Source organism: Drosophila erecta, unplaced genomic scaffold (genome assembly GCF_003286155.1).
Source record: "Drosophila erecta strain 14021-0224.00,06,07 unplaced genomic scaffold, DereRS2 tig00000000-arrow-pilon, whole genome shotgun sequence".
Taxonomy (NCBI): domain Eukaryota; kingdom Metazoa; phylum Arthropoda; class Insecta; order Diptera; family Drosophilidae; genus Drosophila; species Drosophila erecta.
In genome coordinates, this window is record NW_020825194.1 from 2,305,656 (window position 1) to 2,326,103 (window position 20,448).

The 20,448-nt window shown below is 46.1% G+C and overlaps 1 protein-coding gene across 2 annotated transcripts; it reads left to right on the forward strand.

Annotated features, from left to right (window-relative positions):
• The first annotated feature begins 293 nt into the window (after positions 1 to 293).
• Positions 294 to 18,849, forward strand: LOC6554119 (tachykinin-like peptides receptor 99D). Of its 2 annotated transcripts, XM_001981238.3 has the most exons (10): positions 294 to 744; positions 7,590 to 7,913; positions 10,387 to 10,613; positions 12,910 to 13,084; positions 14,353 to 14,568; positions 15,398 to 15,548; positions 16,168 to 16,364; positions 17,606 to 17,745; positions 17,810 to 17,875; positions 17,951 to 18,849. In XM_001981238.3, the coding sequence occupies exons 2-10, from the start codon at positions 7,720 to 7,722 to the stop codon at positions 18,142 to 18,144; spliced, it is 1,560 nt and encodes a 519-aa protein (XP_001981274.3). In that variant the 5' UTR covers positions 294 to 744; positions 7,590 to 7,719; the 3' UTR covers positions 18,145 to 18,849. The 2 variants fall into 2 exon arrangements, with proteins under 2 accessions (XP_001981274.3, XP_026837175.1); XM_026981374.1 differs by lacking the exon at positions 294 to 744 and having other exon boundaries at positions 7,720 to 7,913; positions 17,957 to 18,144.
• The last annotated feature ends 1,599 nt before the right edge of the window (positions 18,850 to 20,448 follow it).

Below are 20,448 nucleotides of genomic sequence, written 5' to 3' on the forward strand. Positions count from 1 at the left end.
CGATTCGGTCGCACATTTCAACGGTTTTCAAATGGAAATGCTGCTCATTTCACTGGGAAACTCACTGGGAATGCCCCTCAACGCAAAGGGGTTATGTGAGCTGCAGTCCCCAGAGCAGCATCCCAGCATGTGCAACAAGCGGCTGGAGTCCCCAAGGTCCACAGGAACCCCTCCGCCCTAAAAAAGCCTCCCACTTTTCGTGGCCCTTATTATAGCACCGCCGTATCAGCGCGCACAGCCTCAGAAAATTCCGGCTGGCATTCAGTTTTCCGCTTTTCGCTTTCCGTTCAGTTCAACGGCAGACTCGCGCGCGTACGGTTCGAACTGAAAAAGCGACGGGTCCGGATTTTTTGGACTTGTCGATTGTCCGGATTCTCGGTTCGCTGCGTGACTAGGTGATAGCAGAAGCTGAAGCTGGCGAAGAAGTGTTGGAAAAAATGCTGGAAAATCAGCTTAGAACTGGCTGAAATGCCGCCGGCAGTCGATCCGTATCGTAATTGAATTCGGGCAGTGGATTGAAAATCAAATTCGATTTGTTAGCGAGAAAACACGCAAAAACGATAAACTAGTCGTTAAATTGAATATACAAATTGGTGTTTTGATTAAAACTAATAAACATAAACAGCCAAAACCGCAGAGCAGCGCAACGGCAAGCAGCGCAATTTATTTTTAAATACAATTTCTTTGTTTTGGCTGACATTGCTCATACGCCGCGTTGGCCAAGTGAAAAAAGCATAGTTCCTGGTAAGCGGTCTCCCACTGCCCAAAGTGTTTTGTTTTCCACTCATTATTGTTTTTCCATATTACAAAAACATTGTTTTCGGAAGGTGGGCTTAATTGCCAAGTTTACGCGTAGACGAAACCGAAATTGGTTTACAAGTTTATGGAAATTCGCGTGGTGAAAGTAATTACAAAACTGCCATTTGTGGATCACTTTTGGCTGTTGTGGAAACTTTAGCCCGTTAAGTAATTACTTTGACCGCCTAATCAAGCGACTAACTCAATGCGAAAGATCAAATGTAACATAGGGCATTCATTCCGATTTTCCACTCAATTTGAGCATCGAGTCCACGACTCCAGTGAACTGAGAAATAGTTAAGCGATAACCAAAAACCATCACGCCCAATTGACTTTCCCCAATCAAATGGTCCTCTGATGATCTCAGATTTCGGAAATCGCCCCGGAAAAGCAAATCTCCCGGAATGGCAATTAATTCGATTGCGTTTTGTGCTTTTTAAGCCCACGAATGGAAAAAATCTTTTTAAATAATGTACCAATGCCGCACATCCTGTGCCATAAAATAAAATAAAATAAAAGCCGTGCGCATTGGCCTATCCCCTGGCTATTTGCCCATGTGCTCATCTCTCATGTTTATAATGCAAATAAGCAAAGTGTTTTAGATGTATTTGTTTTGGGGTCGAAGGCATTTCAGCGCTGGGGTTTTTAAGCCATTTAATTTTAAGGGGAACGTAAAAGGTCTTAAAATAAAATAATTTGAAATAGGTCTGGCAAACTTACTGGCTTACTGGTACTCTTATGAGAAAACCAAACATAAATGATAGTGAATCAGTGAATCAGTTTGTTCAAAGTTAAGATTGAGTGCACAAGCAGTTAATTAATTGAATTTAATCAAGCACTTATGGTCAAATGACTTCCACCTGCAATCAATCGGAAATGCAAATGCGAATCATCAATCAAATCAAGGCAACATTACCTCGGAGGTATTTCGCCTGTGACCTCACGACATAATTGCCACTTTAATTGGCGAAAATTAATTCACTCGATGTGTCCACATCCAGTTTCCGTTCGGAATCGAAGTGAATCCGCTGGCCAAACAGCACACTTAATTGCTCCTCCGAGGGCCCAGACATCATCTAACTCAATCAGGGACTGGCCAAACTTTTGCCGCTCCTAAATATTTAATGTCAACTATGATTAGCAAGGAGGCAAAGTCCTGCGGTCACAGGCATTTAGGATGGGGTTGTGGTCGGAGGTCTTTGGATGCGGATAAATGGCTGTTTGGCGGCCAAATGGATGCGTCCATTCGCATCCGCACAAAGGCTTTGCCGCCGGTCAGCTGAGCAAACCGAAATCCTTTCAGCGCGAATTGCTTTCGGAGGAGCAGGAGATGCGAGGATCCAAGGATTCGGGGCCATTAGCTGGCCCAAAAGGCGGCCTTTAAGGATCCAGGCAGGCGTGAACGGACGGCTATCTTTAAGCGAATGCGAATGCGAATGCGAATACGAATACGAATAAGTAATAAGTGAGTGAGGGTGCCTTATGTCCAGTGCTGGTCCACAGCGCTGTCATGCATCAAAACATTTAATTAAATTGAAACCGATGCGCATCCGCCCACTGCTGACGTCGTTTCCCGGCCACACTGGACACTGGACTTGGGACTTTGGACACTGGACAGTGGACATCGGACATCGGAGGTGGGGCACTGCTGGAGGCGAGAAGGACGTGAAGCTGGAGGGCAGCAGAGCAGGTCCTTTGGCGCCGGAGACGTGTGTAACTTCGGCTTTCTTCCCCGGCATTCAGCTTCCAGCGTTCAGCTTCCAGCTGGACACCAGCTCACCATCTCCGCCCCGTATGAATTTAAATGAAGGCAGTGCTGGTCCTAAACAAGTCCGTGAATCATGTGCATATTTTAGCGGTGCTCAGTTCAGCTCGTTCTTCTTTTATGCAGCCCCATCGAGTTATGCAGTGTCCTTGTCCTGGCCAGGACATGTGTTCCACAGTTATGGCCTTTAGATAAATGGGTTAATTCAATGGTATTGTTCGCACATCCACCACATGTATCCACGCACAGCACAATTGTCTAATTTATTGGCATTGAACAACTTTGTCTGTCTTATGTGAAATGTTGCACATAACAATATGCAAATAGGAATTGACAGGTTTTCATTTATGATTTTGAGAAGCTTAACTTCAATTTGGCATTTCGGCCTTTGTCAAATATTTTATTTGTCAAATATTTTATTTATCAAATATCTTATGCGAATACAGAATTCCATATTTCGCAAATGAATTCGAGCACTGGTTGATATTTCCGGCGACGAAATAAATCTATCAATTTTGAATAAGTAAATGTTAGGAGCTCCAGCTGAGAAGTCATTCAATACAAATCAAAACAGAAATGTACTCAGATGCCCCTCGACTTCGCCACTGGTCCCCACCATTCCACGCCAAACAGATCCGACAAAGCATATACACCGAATGGCAGATGATTGAAATGGGAGTGGTGGGGCTGGTGTGGGTGGTGGACATAGGGCTGGGCATCGAGTGGGGAGTGTGCCGAGGTGGCCTTTCTACACTTCTGTCTCCGCTTTGTTCCTCAATTTACACATAATTGCAATAAATTGACTAAGTGGGTGCTGGGGTACTGAACTCATTGTAGTCCGAGTCCGCAGCTCCAGAGATTCAGAGATTCAGAGCTCCAGAGTCTCAGACATTTGGGCGGAACTGCAGCACCCGGCTATTTTCTCTTCTTATTTATTTATTTTTGCTCGGATTGTTATGCAGGGCACACTGATAGACTCCGGCTGATAAGATAAGACGTTGAAATACCCACAGAGCCCACTCACCGACTCACCAGTTCACCAGCTCACCTGGTTTATGTCCACTGCTGGTAATGGGTAATGGTGGCACAAAGGCGATTGGCCGTACAACGGGGCGTATGCGTATTGTGGGTGGCACAAGGGCCCACAGCACTTGCTTATGGGCCAGGAGAATGGCTTAAGTGGCACATAATACTTAGGACCCCGGGATCTTTAATTCCCCGCAATGCTGGGCAGCCGAATGCTTTAATGGCTTTAATGCCAGCGGAGGCATTCGAGCTGACTCATTTGTAAATACTGCCAATGCTCGTTATCTGTTATTGACCATACAACTTGAGAGGCAAACAAAGCCGAATTGCTCGACAATTAAATTCACGTAGGCAACTTGTCCTGCCCCAACACATTCGATCCGTTCCAAATTACACGAGGCACGCATGTGGATATATGTATCTTCCATATAGCTTCTGTTTATGTAGTATTTGGGCGCTTTTATCGCGGGGGTTTATTTATATATATTAAGGGGATTGTTTAATTTCAGCGCTTGCTATTGTTTTCTGCCTGCTTTTCGCTTTTCGGTAGGTGCGAAAGATAAATCCAGCTCGCAAATGAATTTCAGCTCCCGGCATCGCGAGGAGCTCATTAAACAATCATTTTGATGAATTTTACCACCCCGCCGAGATTCGGTGGCAGGCGGAGGAGCTCGGAGGAGGCGCCTCCAGCGCATGTGGCCAATTTGCAGCGCCATATATTTAATGCTCGTTTTGTGCCCAATTGTTTCGCCAGTGTGTGCTTGTGGGGAAATTAAAAACGCTCGTTTAAGCCGGCAAAAGGCGTTGGTAATTACAATTCAAGTTCACTTTCACTCTCGGAACCCCCAGAAATGTGCTTATTACGTTTCGCCTCGGCCTGGCCCTTCTCGTATTTTTGTTTTTTAATAAATTGTTTTAGAAAAGTACAGGCCGGCAGCAGGAAGTGAAAGTACTGCGAATGTGGGCCGACGTGCCGCGCGGGGGGTTGGGGAAAAAGGGCGCGAGGGGAGGGGCAGGGCACTAGGACACTCTTATTGACACACATGTGTAGTGGCACACACACCCGCGTCTGTCCAGAGAAATAATCTTATTTATATCAAATGATTTATTGCCCAGAAGCAGCAGCTTCGACTCATTCTTTATTTAAAGAACATTAGCATTGTGTTTACAATGGAAAATATATGTTTAGGGAATAGGCAAAATTCAAAGAAAATTCAGCATAATAAACTAAGAAATCAGAGAGCTACAACAGGTAGTTTAAGTTAATTTTTATATTTATATTCGATGGCTAGCTAACTTTTCTGCCAGTGCACTCCTAAGGGACTGCGCTGCCTACTTTGAGCCGCACTGTCGCTGCAGCCACACACTGCCCCTCCCACTGCCACGCCCACCACCACCCACAAAGACCCAACGCCTAAACTCGCCTTTATTTCTGTGTGTTGTGAGCTGCGACTATGGCGACTACCCCGCCACCCTGTACTTGACTTGTCAAACACAAAAAAGGAAAACTGCCAAGGGAGTGGGAGTGGGAAAGTCCGGACCTTTTTTCTGGGTCGTAATGAACGCTGCATGTGCTTTCGCTCCTGCGAAATACAAAATATGTGGAATGTGGCGGTCCGAGGGGAATCGCTTTATTTTAACAGAGCGGCCGCTTCGCATTGCCACATAATCAATATGGAACAGTTTGGCAGTTCCCACTGAAAACTTGATTAGCCACCAAGCCAGCTGAAAGCCAAAGTTGAAAAGTACTCGCATAGCAGAATATTTGCACTTCCCGCCTTGAAGGAGGTGGTCCAGAGTTCGGCAGTGCCCGGTGCTAAGTGTTTACCCTGACGTGCTGAGCAACCCGACGGCGTCTGGAGCACTGGCACTCCGAGCTAGTGGGCCTCCAGTGGGCTGGCCCTGCTACTGTTGTCTATCTGGGCTGGATGTGATGGAGGGCGAGCTGGCGGGGAAGGGCGGCAAACAATCGCCAGGCAGCGAGACAAATTCGCTGGAAACTTTACAGCTCAGCGGGCCAAAGCCAGCAGGCACAACACGGCGTATACGCAACATCAGACTTTCGGCCGTATCAGCACTTTCCGTCACTTTCGGTGGCTGGCCAATGGAACGTGACAGTTTGGCCATTTTTCAAGTTCAGCGAGAATGCGGGCGAATCTAATTTTTTGCTTTTTGATTATTGCAGAAAACGCAATTTCAACGGCCATCGGTCAAAAAGACTGCGGAACATTATTCAAACGGACAACTTTCTGTTGGCCGTGCATTTTTTCAAGTATTTTTCAAATATTTGCTCGAACGATTAGTTTCGGGGGGCGTGAAGCGATCTGCCAATTATGGTGAACATTCCTTTGAAGATTGTTTGCCTTTCATTAAGACTGCATCACTTGCACTTCAGTTGCCAGTCGCTAGTTGCCAGTTGCTAGACCAAACCAGAACCAGAACCAAATTTGCCTGCGGCATATGCTTCGCCTATTGTTTTGCCTATTTGTAGTCATTATTTGTAATCATTCCTCGACAGACAACCTGCCGGCAATTGATTTCTGCCCGCCTGGGTGTTTGTTTAATAGCTTTCGATGCATCCACTCCGGAGAACGGGCTGCATCTTTGTTTCCTGGGGCACTGGAGCAGGCTATTGACTGGGCTGATGAAGTGCGCTCCCGCCACATTAAATGCTGCCGGAGAGAAAGAAATACTTGCAACTTGCTATTTTCTTTAAATAATGTAATGAAACTAGATATGCCACAGAAATCGATGAAAACTCTGGCTTTGAGGAGTCTAAAAGCATGCAACATAATATCCACAGCGAATGCGCACGACTTTAAATATACTGTAGCATACTTTTAGGCGGCGCACCCAAGCCACACGGATTCCTTTCACTTTCTGTGGTCGCTGGAATTCGAATGCGCTAAGAATAGCGCACAAATATTTTTGTGCCCATACCTTTCACTTTTTGGAAGTAAGCACAGTTGAATTTTTTCCATTCCTGCTGGCTGGCAAAGTCATAAAAACCCTCCAAGGAGCGAAAAAGTTGCTACTCGGATTATCGTTTTGTCGGACTTCAAGTGGCCGTCGCAATTATCTCGAGATGCCAAGGACAGATCTGAGGCATAATTGAAGGATTCTCCACTTTTCCTACATTTCCAAATGGGCAAAAAAGCCGTCAAAGGGAGGGTTCACTGTCGTTCCGAAACAATTGCAAGCGAGCCATCAGACACTCGAATGTCACCTGGCTTCATTCAGCTCCGGGGACTCATAAAAAGAAATAGCTCTGCTCGGCTTTTCAATTGGTTTTCAGCTATTTGGGCCACATAATAACGCACAAGGCACATGTTATTTAAGCTTTAGGGTCATTCCTCATGTTTAGTGGTAAATATCAGTTAGTTTAAATGGCCGCTTGAAATTGTATTTAACAAATTTGCTAAATTGATATGGATTCAAAAGTCATGGTCAATAAAAACAATAAAGTTTGATATGTTTTTAATTAAGCAGCTTTAGTTTCCTTCCGACTGCCATTCATTAGCGTTCCGAATCATATATTAGTATTATTGGCCCGAATGCGAAAGTAAAAGTTTGCTGGACAAATCACCGGCATTTAGCGCTCGCAAAGTTTCCAAGGTATCGGATCCACTAATGGCCACCACATCGCGGCCCCATCGAGAGGCACATACTTAGGAACTTTGCTGTGAGCCGGTCCTAAGTCAGATTATTCAAGAAACTAGAAAGCAACCATCAAGAGCACAGAAAAGTTCTTGGGCAGAGCGGTAGATAGGGCCAAAATGAGTCACGTAGCGAAAAGAGAAACAAACCCAAGAAGAAATCAAAATCGATATGAATCCCTTCATGGGCACGTAGCAGGAATGTGTAAAGTTTTCACTGAAAATGAGCATCGAAGAGCTTTGTTGCCAACAAACATGAGGCCATCAAAGATCACAAAAAATAAAACGAAACATGCCGAAAATGAAATTAGATGGTCCTGCCACCGTTTTCTTGCCTTTTTCAGGTCGCGCAGTTGGCAAATGGAAAGCAAATAAGCGAAGGCAAAGGGATACGCTACATTAACTCGCAAATCCCTCAGTCCGGATAAAGACAAAGGAAAACACTCCGGGGTGCGGAAAACAGCAGCAGCAGCCATGGAGAATCGCAGCGACTTCGAGGCGGATGACTACGCCGACCTCAGCTGGAGCAACTGGAGCAACTGGAGCACCCCCGCGGGCGTCCTCTTCTCGGCCATGAGCAGCGTGCTCTCGGCCACCAACCACACGCCCCAGCCGGACTTCAGCCAGGACCTCGGCCTGTCCACCAGCTCCTTCAATCACAGCCAGACGTGAGTCGAACCCGGACCCGATCCGCTGCCTAATTATGACACAAACTCAATTAATCACGAACAGAGCACTGGAATCATGGGAGTCTGGGACTTTTGTCCATTCTTAGGCCACCTTTATGCACTTGATCGCTATACTCCATTGGTTTAATTGTATCTATGTTTTATACATATTTTCATTTTTCTTTTTCCCTTCCGAGCAATAGTTGGCCAAAAGGAACTACTCATCCGAAGCGATTCCAATTAAAAAGTGTTTAAGTGTTAGTCCTACTCCACTGCGCCCAAGTGGGTGAACCCATACAATCCGAGGCCTTTTGATGGGTCCGGATGAGTCCTCCTCCGCCGTAGTTTTATCCGCGATTTAGCCACGATTGTGCCCACACCCACGTGCATCTGTAATGACGCCGCGTTCAGTCATTCCGGCATTCAGTCATTCACTGGCACTTCCCTTCCGCTCATCACTTCCGTTTCAAATACACAAAACGGCGGAGGAGGCAAACACACATTTTATGCGGAGACACTTACTTTATCCGCATATGTATATACACAAAAAAGTGAAAAAAGCTGCGGGTCTATGGCATTCAACTCCATTCTTGCCGGCTGAAAAAACGTCGGCACTTTTTGCAGACATGTCCCAAATTTACTGCCCTACCAGCAGCAATAAATGGGTTTCAGTGGCAGTAGAACTGGGATAATTATTGGGACATGTGGATATGGGAATATGGCTGCGTCTGACGCATCGAAAATCCATTCTGCAAGCGATTTCCTTCAGGCAGTGCTCAACAGTCGATCCTGGCTTAGTAGCCGGCTGCTCTTTTTTCCCATCCGAGTTGTCTATTTCTGGGGTCCGATTTATGTGCAAATAGAGAGGCAGCCAAGAAGGCTACAACTTGGCAGGACGAAGGACACACCCGGGCATATTTTTGGACACAAAAGAAGCCGTGCATCAGGGCGTAAGCATATTTGTACACATCTCTCTGAAGTGGCACAATGACAATCACAATTGATGTGCCAAACTGTCCACATTCCCATAACGACTAATATGGGAGACCTGGGCTAATTGCTTTGATGGTCTATTTCTGGTCGAGGTCACATGTATTTATTTGGAAAGGAATATATTTTTAAGGGAGGAGCAATCACAACAATGGAACAATGCCGTTTTTTCGAGGCTCAAAAGGAAACTTTTTCAATAGATTTTTTCCATCGCTTTTAGAAGTATTTAATTGGAAGTATTTATTTTTCTTAAAGATCTCGCTTTCCCCTGTGCATTATTATATTAATTTTGGAGTATTTTGGGACACTTCCTGAACCGAAAAACATTTTTCGCAGTACTTCTGTGCTAGTCAAACCTCTGCATCAATAGCAACAGAATATAAGCCATGGCATAGCAAAAATCCTACAAATTTCTGTCGTGACATTTTCTTTGGCCCGAGGCATCCGGAATCTGCTATTCTGACTCTTCTATTTTCCATTTTCCTCGGCAGCCATTTCTCATTCAGCTCGTCATAGGCCTGTCGAGGTCCTCGCAAAAACAAATCAATAATCCTCTTTGCAATGGGCGCTCGAACAAAGGGGATTTTATGTAAATCCTCGCAGTTTGTCATGCGAAAAGGGTGAATGGGGTGTGTAAAGTGAGAATTACTTATGTGGGCATCTTTTAATTGCTCTGAGGAGTGAATAAACAGAGCATTAATGACCACCTTGCCAATTTAGTGCCTTCTCCCGCACACAGTGTGCATATTAAATGACATGGCTGCCCTCCTGCCCTCCTGTCCTCCAGTTTCCGGACTAGCCGGGAGATCTAGGCTCATAAATCCGATGGAGAGGATTCCGGCCGAGATTGCCGACCCTCTATTTGAGCACTCTCCTCGTTGCGAGCCTAAGCAAACAAGCCAAGGCCCACAAAATATTAAAAAGATGACGACAGCCACCGATGAGTGAGTGGATGGAGTGGGTGGAGTGGAGTAGCTGGAGTTGAGTGGAGACCCCTGCCCTCCGGCTGGGCTGAACCCCATGTTTTATGTGGCAGACGGCGCTGCAGAAAAACACGGATTTGTCAACGCACGCACAATTACACACGCTTAATAGCGACAACATCCTGGAGTCGCACATATAGCCACATAGAGAGAAATCGAGCTGTACTTAATTAAACGAAATAATAAGCAATGGTACACTTTACACATCTTTTCTGTTGCGATTCAGATGAAATATCCCATGACTTGCCTACTGAGATGTTTACTTAACATGCGCTATTACTGCTATCCCATTTGATAATGAATCGATTAACCCTTGAGTTTTTCCCCAGTGCACATGTTCTTTTAAGCTGAAAGCACCCATTCGCACGCTTACATAGGCACATCACCCACTTGGCACTCGTTTACGGCGGAGCGGGGCACTCCGTGAAACATAACACACACTTAATCTCGATGTCACTAATTCCCCATCGTAACCCTATGTGTCCCATTCACATCCGCAGCCTATCCCCCGACCTGAGCGCCGCCGGGGACGTGGAAGACGCGGCCAAGGATGCGGCGGCGTCCATGGAGACGGGCTCGTTTGCATTTGTGGTCCCGTGGTGGCGTCAGGTGCTCTGGAGCATCCTTTTCGGCGGCATGGTCATTGTGGCGACGGGCGGTAACCTGATTGTTGTCTGGATCGTGATGACGACCAAGCGGATGCGGACGGTAACCAACTACTTCATAGGTGAGTGGGCTGCAGTTGTGTGTGCAAACGTTGCGTATACGCAATAAAAATCGCTCATACGTCGTGTTGGCCGTGTGAGTTAAGTTGGTAAGGTAAATATTTGTTGGGTTAGCCAGTGTACAATGAAATACATTAAACTGTTCACGGCTTTGTCAGCATGTGATAATATAACGAATTAAAGCTGACCGATTTTTAGTTAGTTTCCAAAAGTTCCCGCAGCTGGAAGTAACTTTTCCCCTTCAGTTTGTCCAGTCAGGTCGACGAGCTCTTGTCAAGAGTTTGCTTAAGTTTCGCCCGGGGAACGAAAGGGCGGATTACCTATTTATGGGACACTTGAGGAGCAGCTGAATTGGTTGCTCCGCCCTCCGTCGCCTGCATTCCACATCCGCATCCCTGTTGCACCGCGCAGATATGAACTTGGCAACCCCTCCACCGTTGGCAATTTTGATGCAGTGGAGGAGCAAACCGGCGACAGGATGGTATTAATTTTAATTTCCTCAGCTTTGGCCATCAAATCAAGTTAGGCAGCTTGCCGGCTGAAGACCGAGCTCGGCTTTCATTAATTGAATGTGCTTTTAGTCACGTTTCAGAGTGCATTAAATTTGCATCTGCAGCTCATCCAACTCGTGCACACTAATCACACCTTTAATAATACAAATGTGCTTTCAACGAGAGTTTGCCAAAGTTTGGACAAACTTTAGCTGCCTAATGACATTACCGGCATTTTGCTGGCTTGCACCACAACCACTTGAATGCCTGGTTATTTTAATAAAATACAAAAGCAACTTGAGACGGGGCAATAAGGCGAACCTGGAATTGATTCCGTTTACTCAGGGCTTACGCTAATCCAGCTCTTCCGACGATCTCCTTCAGATACGGATACAGATACTTATATGTATCTGTGTATCCGTGCAACAATGGCACGGGCACAATGCTGTCCTGAAATTCCATTGCCTGACTGGGTAATGATTATTATTATTATTATTACGTAAACTAAACGCCGTTGAGCTCGCAGGGCTTTTCGAATTTGCATTTATAAATACACATTGGCAATCATTATTAGTAACAAGTTCTGACGTTTTAATCATTCTCGGGCCCACGAAAATTTCAAATTCCCATCACAGACATCTGGAACGAACTGAGCCCGGGGTTTTTGGGGGCTTGGGTTTGGTGGAAGTCAGTCACCGGATGATAATCTTCTTTGGCTTCATTATCAATGCGTATTTGCATCTTTTGTTTGAGTTCGTCGGGTAGAGCAGCGCTGTACTCGGAGTCCACTCACTTTTGTAGTTAGTAGGATAAATTCATGTTTTAAAAAGTTAAGTTTCTTCAAAATTGTCGGGTTTAAATGTGTAATGCTGTGGCTTTTTAAAGACTTGTGATTATCTTCCAACGAAATAAATTGTTCACTTATTCGGTTCGGCTAAGAGCTATACAAATAAGATGAGGTGTTTTATTCTCAATGCTAGTACAAATACTTAGTGCTGTTTTAAGCTCTGTAGGGTAAATCATTTAATTCGGCTCAGATCATCAATGATTGTCCTGCTATCTCCGGCTGAAAGACTGAGCGCTTAAAAGTAGCATTTGGTTATTAATTAAAATGGGCCTGAATCGATATTTGGGTACGTGGCTGACAGGAGCAGGCCCGCAGGATAATGGAGGCCAGATAGCCATGACGCAGCCTCATAGTCAATGGCCCCAGGAGCCAGGTCGATTGTTAGAATGCGACACGTCGCCTCGTGTCGTCTTGTAGGCGTCGCAGGACTCGCAGGATGCGCAGGATTCGCAGGACCTGGAGGACCTGGAGGAGGCTAGAAGAACATGAGGACACGGGCTAATGTTCGGCAAAAGGACATTTGTTTTATTGTAGGTGCTGTTTTTTCGGTTTCGTGATGCTTTTTATGCTCCGCCACTTCGTCGCCTTATCTCCAGCAGATAATGAAAAGTAAACAAAGGCAGACTTTTCTTTTCCATTTTCCTTTCTTTGCTCGGCCCCATGTTTTGTCGTCTATGGAATGTAAATCGCTCCATGCAAATGAAACACGATAAAAGTGTGTCCTTCGGAGGTGTACACACGTACCATTCACTTCCTGTTGATTTCAATAGAAATGTGCGGGTGAAAGTGCACTTTATTTCGGTCCAATTATAAATGTACAGCATAAATAAATGGTAAGTGGGCCTCGAAGCTGAGTAATTGTACAAAGGCATTTCTGTTTTCTTTTGCATAATTTGGTAATGCTTACTTTTCACTGTACTTTCCGGCTGCCGCATCCGAATCCTTGGTCCTGCCCCCCAGTGAATCTCTCCATCGCGGACGCCATGGTGTCCAGCCTGAACGTCACCTTCAACTACTACTACATGCTGGACAGCGACTGGCCCTTCGGCGAGTTCTACTGCAAGTTGTCCCAGTTCATCGCGATGCTGAGCATCTGCGCCTCGGTGTTCACCTTGATGGCCATCTCCATCGACAGGTGAGTGGATCACGGATTACGGATTAGGGAGAGTGGACCATGGACTGGGGGATTATGTACATATGTAGCGGCATTCATATGCATATGCATTACCAATATGCCGACCTATCCGGACCCTTATCAATCACGGTCAGAAGCACAGGCCAAATAACCCATTCGCTTTAATAGGATTTCATAGGGCTGCGAACATGGGTGCACAATTGGATTGCCCGTCACAAGGATCAAAACGAAATCCCATCAAAATACGTGTTTGCTACAAAGTACATGCATAAATAATGTTCCACCTACTTGGGCATTTACGGATGATTCATATATTTCAAATATCGGGAGGTCGAAACGAATTATTCTGTCTGGTAAACAGAGTAATCGAAAAACGACTTGAAATGTTATAAATAATGTCTCGCTCGCTCATCGCTAATTGGTCAGGAACTGTAATATGTTTTCCATTTAATTCATCTCATCCATCGAATGGTATTTCGTGGTAAACCCAACATAAGTGCTGAAAATGTTTATAAATAAATAGGTATTGAAGATTTATCTGTTTGAAGTCGTAGGATGCGTATAAATTAAAATATACTGTCGAGTCAAGGCGTGTACAAATTATAAGTGAAATAATATCAATGCCTACACAACTTTCTCGACAATAAAAAGTATGCCGATAAATAATGTTTCAGCTGCTTAGGCGAAACCCATCAAAGTAATACTTTGGAGATGGAACAAATAAATTGAGTAAATTGCAAACAGGCGACACATGAATTATGCTTGTTGTTACCACATAAATTAATGTAAGGCCTTGAAGAAATCATGATTTATGTTCCCTAGACAGAGGGAGCCATTAAAATTAATCACGGAAACCTAATCTGTTTAAAGTCGTGACCCACAATCGCGAAGAATCCCGCAGGACGACATATGTGTACTCCTACAACATGATGCCACTCGCCGGCTATTGGGTTCCCGTATAAACTCCCTTAATGACTGCAACTTTTAATGGCCTGCCGTGATCCGATGAATAACAGAGCTCCACGCAGGCCAAAACTCCTCAGATTAAATTACTTTCGGGCTGTGGCGCGCTTCGGCACCAGCGTTGTCCCTTTAATTCCATTTCGGGGGTCCTTTTTTCGCCGGGTGGCGACCCGTGCATTTCGATAATCAGCTTATGCTGCCGCGGCCGCTGCCGCTGCCAGGACCTCACTTCCGGGCGAAACTCATTTGGAGGGGCTGCCTGGCACTGGGTGGAAATTGCGTTAAGTCGGCACCTCTCGTTTCAGATACGTGGCCATCATCCGGCCACTGCAGCCGCGGATGAGCAAGCGGTGCAACCTGGCCATCGCGGCGGTCATCTGGCTGGCCTCCACGCTCATCTCCTGCCCCATGATGATCATCTTCCGCACGGAGGAGGTGCCCGTCCAGGGGCTCAGCAGCCGCACTGTCTGCTACCCGGAGTGGCCCGATGGGCCCACGAATCACTCCAGGCTGGAGTCCATGTGAGTATCCTCCACCCCCTCTGCTCGCAATTTATGGAAATCGAAGCTGTCGAACCTTGTTAGCCAAACCAATGCAGTTAGAGAGGACAATGCAAAGCCTTGGGGGAACTACACAGAACGGAATCGGATTGGTTAGCAGGGATCCGGAGAAGCTATTCTATAAAGGATATAAATTTGCTAGAAAAGTCAGGCTTGCAATGATTGAGGAGTTCTGGGAAATGTAAACCAAAGGTCTTGAATATCGCTGAAAAGCATCCAATTTGAGTGCTGTGCACAGAGAAAAGCCATTGTTTTCCTCGCCATCGAGATGGAGGTGTAAATCAAAAATCAGAGCGTCAATCAGACTGGCGGTTGCACATGCAAGGACAATCGGAGTCCTGATCCGCACGGGTGCTGGGGATTTCGGTGGGAGGGGCTCGTAAAAGAGGACACTCGGAGGCAAAACTGAACTGAAGAAGTTCTCGTAAAAAACGAACGACTGACTGGGTGACTGGGTGGGTGGGGAATTGTGGGAGCTCGGAAAATCCAGGGAAAACCGGGCAGAGGGGCAAGTAAAACGTGTTGCTTTTTACAACCATTTTGTATGGCAATTTGGTAGCAGTGGGTGTCCCGCGTCCTGTGGCCCCCAGTGTTATGCATTGTGTCCCACATGCAAGGCCATTAATTTTAGATTCATTCCAAATTGCTACTTGCTCAATAAAAATAAAACAATAGCCAAAGCCAGCAACAATGTCCGATGGAGCGATAGGGGCTTTTAAAAGCATTGCCCGACTAACTGAAAGGCTTGTAAACACCGTGTTTGATCTGCTCTCTGTGTCCCGTCGTTTAGCTACAACATCCTCATCATCATCCTAACCTACTTCCTGCCCATCGTCTCCATGACGGTCACCTACTCGCGCGTGGGCATCGAGCTCTGGGGCTCCAAGACCATCGGCGAGTGCACGCCCCGCCAGGTGGAGAATGTGCGGAGTAAGCGACGGGTAAGTCCTGGCTGGGATCCGGGGTGTCCACGGGTCCTGGTCACCAGCAATGAGCCCCTGCTGTTGGCAGACCATCAGCTTATGATCGGTAGCCTTTAAGCCTTTTAAAGGCTTACACTTATTGTATAATAAATATACTAAAAATAAATTCACATTGTTAAGTAAAATTCCTCTGACTCGAAACCCTTTAAGCGTGAAATAATAAAAGTTAAGCCTTAGCTGCATTTACTACACTTGTTATCCGAGTGGTTCAAGCTGCACCTTAATTGCTGAGGATTTTCCCAAACTGCAGTTTAAATCGGCTGCCCTCAGTTATTTAATGTGCAGATTAACTTTGCCTGTTAGGTTTATAGTTTCCGAACTATAACAACCAGTCCAGTTGAGTTAGTTTCGCTGAACAGCAATTATATATTGAAATGTAGCTCCGAGTTCTGAGCAAGTGCAAGAAGTGCATGGCCTGAAACGCTTGAAAGAGGAGCAGCAGGAAACAGCTTGGGAAATTCCAGTTGACATCACACTTGATTATCCTGCTGCCCGCAAAAATAGACTAATGGCTTTTAGCTATGTGATAAGACATTGCACACGTTCTGACCATGACTCCACTCTCCACTCTCCACAGGTGGTGAAGATGATGATAGTGGTCGTCCTGATATTCGCCATCTGCTGGCTGCCGTTCCACAGCTACTTTATCATCACATCCTGCTACCCGGCCATCACGGAGGCGCCCTTCATCCAGGAACTCTACCTGGCCATCTACTGGCTGGCCATGAGCAACTCCATGTACAATCCCATCATATACTGCTGGATGAATTCGCGGTGAGTAGCCCAGTCGATTGCCTCGATTGCCACTTTATTTTGCTGCAGGCTTAAGGCTCCATGCTCCTGTCCATGTGGTTGCCCTAACCCGCAGCAAATTGGCTAATTTGCGGCTGAATTAGCACCATTAGGGCCACTGCACTTAGTCAGTGGCATTCAAGACATCGGTAACTCGGCAAGATTGGTTGATTGGCTAGCCGGCTCCCCCGGAAATTAATGTGCTCGTCATCATTACTGCAGGAACGACTGGGGAAGTGTGCCCTGGGTGAGTGGCTGCCACTGCCTCGCACTTTGAATATAGTTTGTGAGCACATGACAGCATGATTCCGGAAAACTGTCGTACAGCTGCGGCTGAAATAAAAGCAGGCAACTTGACATCCATTTGCGGCAAGTTGGCGAATGGGAGACGGTTGAACAGCTGGGTTCACATCCTCGTTTCTTCAAGGAGCTGCACTTAAAGTTACCTTTAAAGAGGTGCCAAAACCTATAGAGATGTTGCTATTGTGGCACTATTATTGTGCCCAAACCTGTTGGTGCTGAAACGTACATATATGTACGCATATATAGCCGCACTTAAACAAAAGGCGTTGTAACCATAGAGGGCCATACAAATTGGCAGTCGGTGTTCGTGCCCGGAAAAACGTAGCGGATTGCAATTAATTCCGCTCAGTCAGCGGATATCTGACTGATGGGAAAACGCTGGCCTGGAAGGGAGCCGGATAATGGGGTTACTACGTGGAATAAAAGCCAACGGGCCAGCACGTGGGATCCGCCGCCCAGGATCGCAACCAGCTACCCACAATTGATGGCGCCCCATATGCAAATGATGACGACAACGACAACGACAACGAAGCTCTTTATTTCCATTTACTACCCATCGGGAACGGGAACACGGGGATATTAAGTTGCCGCGATGGCCCGTAAAAAACACTCCCGTAGCACCATAGATTATGTGAGTAAGCGGTGTCTAGCTGCGATGGACTGTGGCAGCCAACGGAGAATGCTGCTCATAAATAAAGGAACTTGATGTCTTTCGGGGATTGTCACAATTGAAGTCCATAAATACAGCAGCTAAGCTAGTTGGGGTCGAGGTATCGAAGTGTCCTTGGGGCAGTCGAAGTTTATTGAGTTATAAATGGTATTACTGGGCGGTGGGCAGTGGGGCAACACGTTTAAGATTCAAATGGTAATGGATTTCAAGTACTTCTATTAATCATTTCATTCATTTGATTTCATCACAGCTTCCGCTATGGTTTCAAGATGGTTTTCCGCTGGTGCTTGTTTGTCCGCGTGGGCACGGAACCCTTCAGCCGGCGGGAGAACCTGACATCCCGGTACTCCTGCTCGGGTTCTCCGGATCACAATCGCATCAAGCGCAATGGTAGGTTTGACCACTGACAATTGAAACGAGAAGGAGTGCACGCTAATGAGTTTCACATTGATAGACACCCAGAAATCGATACTTTATACCTGTCCCACCTCACCCAAATCGCATCGAATTTCGCACAGCGGTGAGTTTGAGTCCTGTGCATCCATGAGTCGATAAGGTAGCATCTAATTATACTGCCTCCACATCCAATCCACAGGAACAGCCCGCAGTGCGACGCTGAGGAACAGTCTGCCGGCGGAGTCGCTGTCGTCCGGCGGAGGCGGAGTTGGAGGACACAGGAAGCGGTTGTCCTACCAGCAGGAAATGCAGCAGCGGTGGCCAGCACCCAGTGGTGCCACCGCGGTGACCAGTTCCAGCAGTACGGCCAACACCACCCAGCTGCTCTCCTGACAGCCGGCCATCCAGGTGGTGCCGCCGGAGAGGGAGAGCCTGGAGATGCAGACCCAGATCGTCTGCTCCTCGCCGTACAACAACAACTATCGGCGGGCCAATCCTGGCACCTCCGACCGGGACTCGTCCGACGACAAAACCTGGCTCTAAGCTACTCTAAGGTCTCGAATTTACACTTTTACAAAGGTCCTTCGATTGGATGGCTCCTGTTTCGCCCTAGTCTAAATTTCAATTCTTTCTGTAAGAAACCAAAGCTAAGTTAGGATACCTCCTCGCCCTCGACCACCACGAACATATCAGATATAGCTGGGCTGCAAATCCGCCCACTAATTGGGTTTCCAATCACAGTAGTCCACGGTATATCTGCATTGCCCAAGGGAAACTCGATTCCTTGTGGGCATCCAGTGAGTAAGGTTGTTGCGGACAGGATAAGACTAGAAGTTAGCGCTATGTAAGATTTCCCATCCATGGGCCTCGTTAGGCGGCTACTGATCCATTTGAATCACTGTACATATTCGGATTGGTTCCTAAAAATCGTTTTTAACTCTTAATTCTCAACGCTTACGGCTGCTTGCTTAAGTTGCAACAAATAAGAAACCACAAATAACGAATAACGAATAAACAAATGACTATGAGTGTGAGTGTACGTGTAAATATAAATGTCTGCATATAAACGTTATTGCGAATAAAGCGACTTGCTCCATCGCCAAGTTGTTTCTAGTTGTATTGGGTTTCCTTTCAGGCAGCTCGAAAATAGGGACTGTCAACATCCTCGAATGAGTACGCCCCCGACTTTGTTTATTCAGCTATTCCATCCATATTATATTCGGAGTGTGAATGGGGGAAAGCGGAGCCGCCAGGAGTGGCAAACACTCTCGAAAATCCAGCAACCCCCAGCTCCGTCGAGGGTGTAAGATGAATTTAAATATGAATAATCCAACTGCCGGGGGCTGCTCTGAATAAGGTCTGAATGCGGGCGAACGTATTTGAATGCACATGTGCCTGTGTCTATGCGAGTTATGCCCACAAGCCATCTTTCCCGCCCGGCGTATCAATTTTTTATCAGTAACCATTTTAGAGAAAATTGCATTTGATTTTCTCCGTTTTTTATGTTTCGTGTGCTTGATGTAAGTACTCCCACTTCCCCGAACCATCGGAGCATGAGCGAACCCCTAACTCACTTAATTCCATGCTGCCTTATTCCTACAAGTTATGAATTATTCCGGGTTATGAAAACACCTGTCAAGTGGGAGTACAAGATTAATGGCGGGATTAATGTGAAAGGGGGAACACCAAAGGATTTCTACGAGTATACGATGCAAAGCGAGTAACAGGATCAGCACTCTGTGTAAGGGTATTTGAAGGTCCTTACAAACATGGTTATAACTTTTCCTTGAATGCCACGAAAGCGCGCGTTTAAAGTCCCGGAGGATTGTTTTCACAATATTTGCATTAGCGAATGTCATACGACTTCCTACTTTGACCAAATATACTTAAATACTTGCTGTTCCATTTCCACACATTTTCTCGGAAAAGGTTTCAAGCACAGCCTCTTGTGATGGCGACAGGAACTGCTAAAGGGTTTTGCTTTCTGTCACATGAAGTATTAAGCAGGCCACAGAGATGGGTTGCTTTTGAACGAAGTACTCGTAAATGTTAAAGAAAACTTGGCAAATCTTTGTTAAGGAGTTTGCCAACATTTATGGCACCCATAACGTTTTGTGCATAAACACTACAATCTCATTCGACTAATTGCACTTTTCAGCTTTAATGGTTAGGCAGCACATAACTGCATTAGTTTTTAGCCGTGTAATGACCACTAACCATTGACTTATCTTAATGGCTCATGCTTGTTCTAGCCCCTGCTACCAAGGCCAAGTATAATGCCAAACACAAAGAAGAGGCTGCCGTAATGCATTGGTTGATGGCCTTGCTGGCACCACTGCGTATGCGTGATGTGTAGGAAAGTTGGCGGGAAAGCCTTTTAAATGCAGCTCGTTAGCCAGGATTCAATCAAAGCCAGATGGGTTATATTGGCCAGGGCTCATTAACGAGGATCATCAGTTTCCGCGGGCTTGGTCCCACATGGCGAACACACCAGAATAATTCGCAGCCCACTGTGGAGGACAAATCACAAGCAACGACCAAGGAACACACATAATGCTAATGTGCGTCTGCCACATAAACATGTAAGCTGGGACAAAAGGGCGGAAGCGGACACAATGGGCTCGACTTTAGGGCCAGGCCCAGCAGAGTCGTTAAATGCCCACCTTTTATAAGCATAAAACAATAGACGAACGTACA

What these genes read in the sequence shown, in the direction of transcription:
- LOC6554119 (XM_001981238.3), top strand. Translation starts at nt 7,720, where the DNA reads ATGGAGAATCGCAGCGACTTCGAGGCGGATGACTACGCCGACCTCAGC. An exon ending in CACTCCAGGCTGGAGTCCAT is followed by an intron (nt 14,569 to 15,397) that starts GTGAGTATCCTC and finishes CCCGTCGTTTAG; the next exon opens with CTACAACATCCTCATCATCA. An exon ending in TACTGCTGGATGAATTCGCG is followed by an intron (nt 16,365 to 17,605) that starts GTGAGTAGCCCA and finishes ATTTCATCACAG; the next exon opens with CTTCCGCTATGGTTTCAAGA.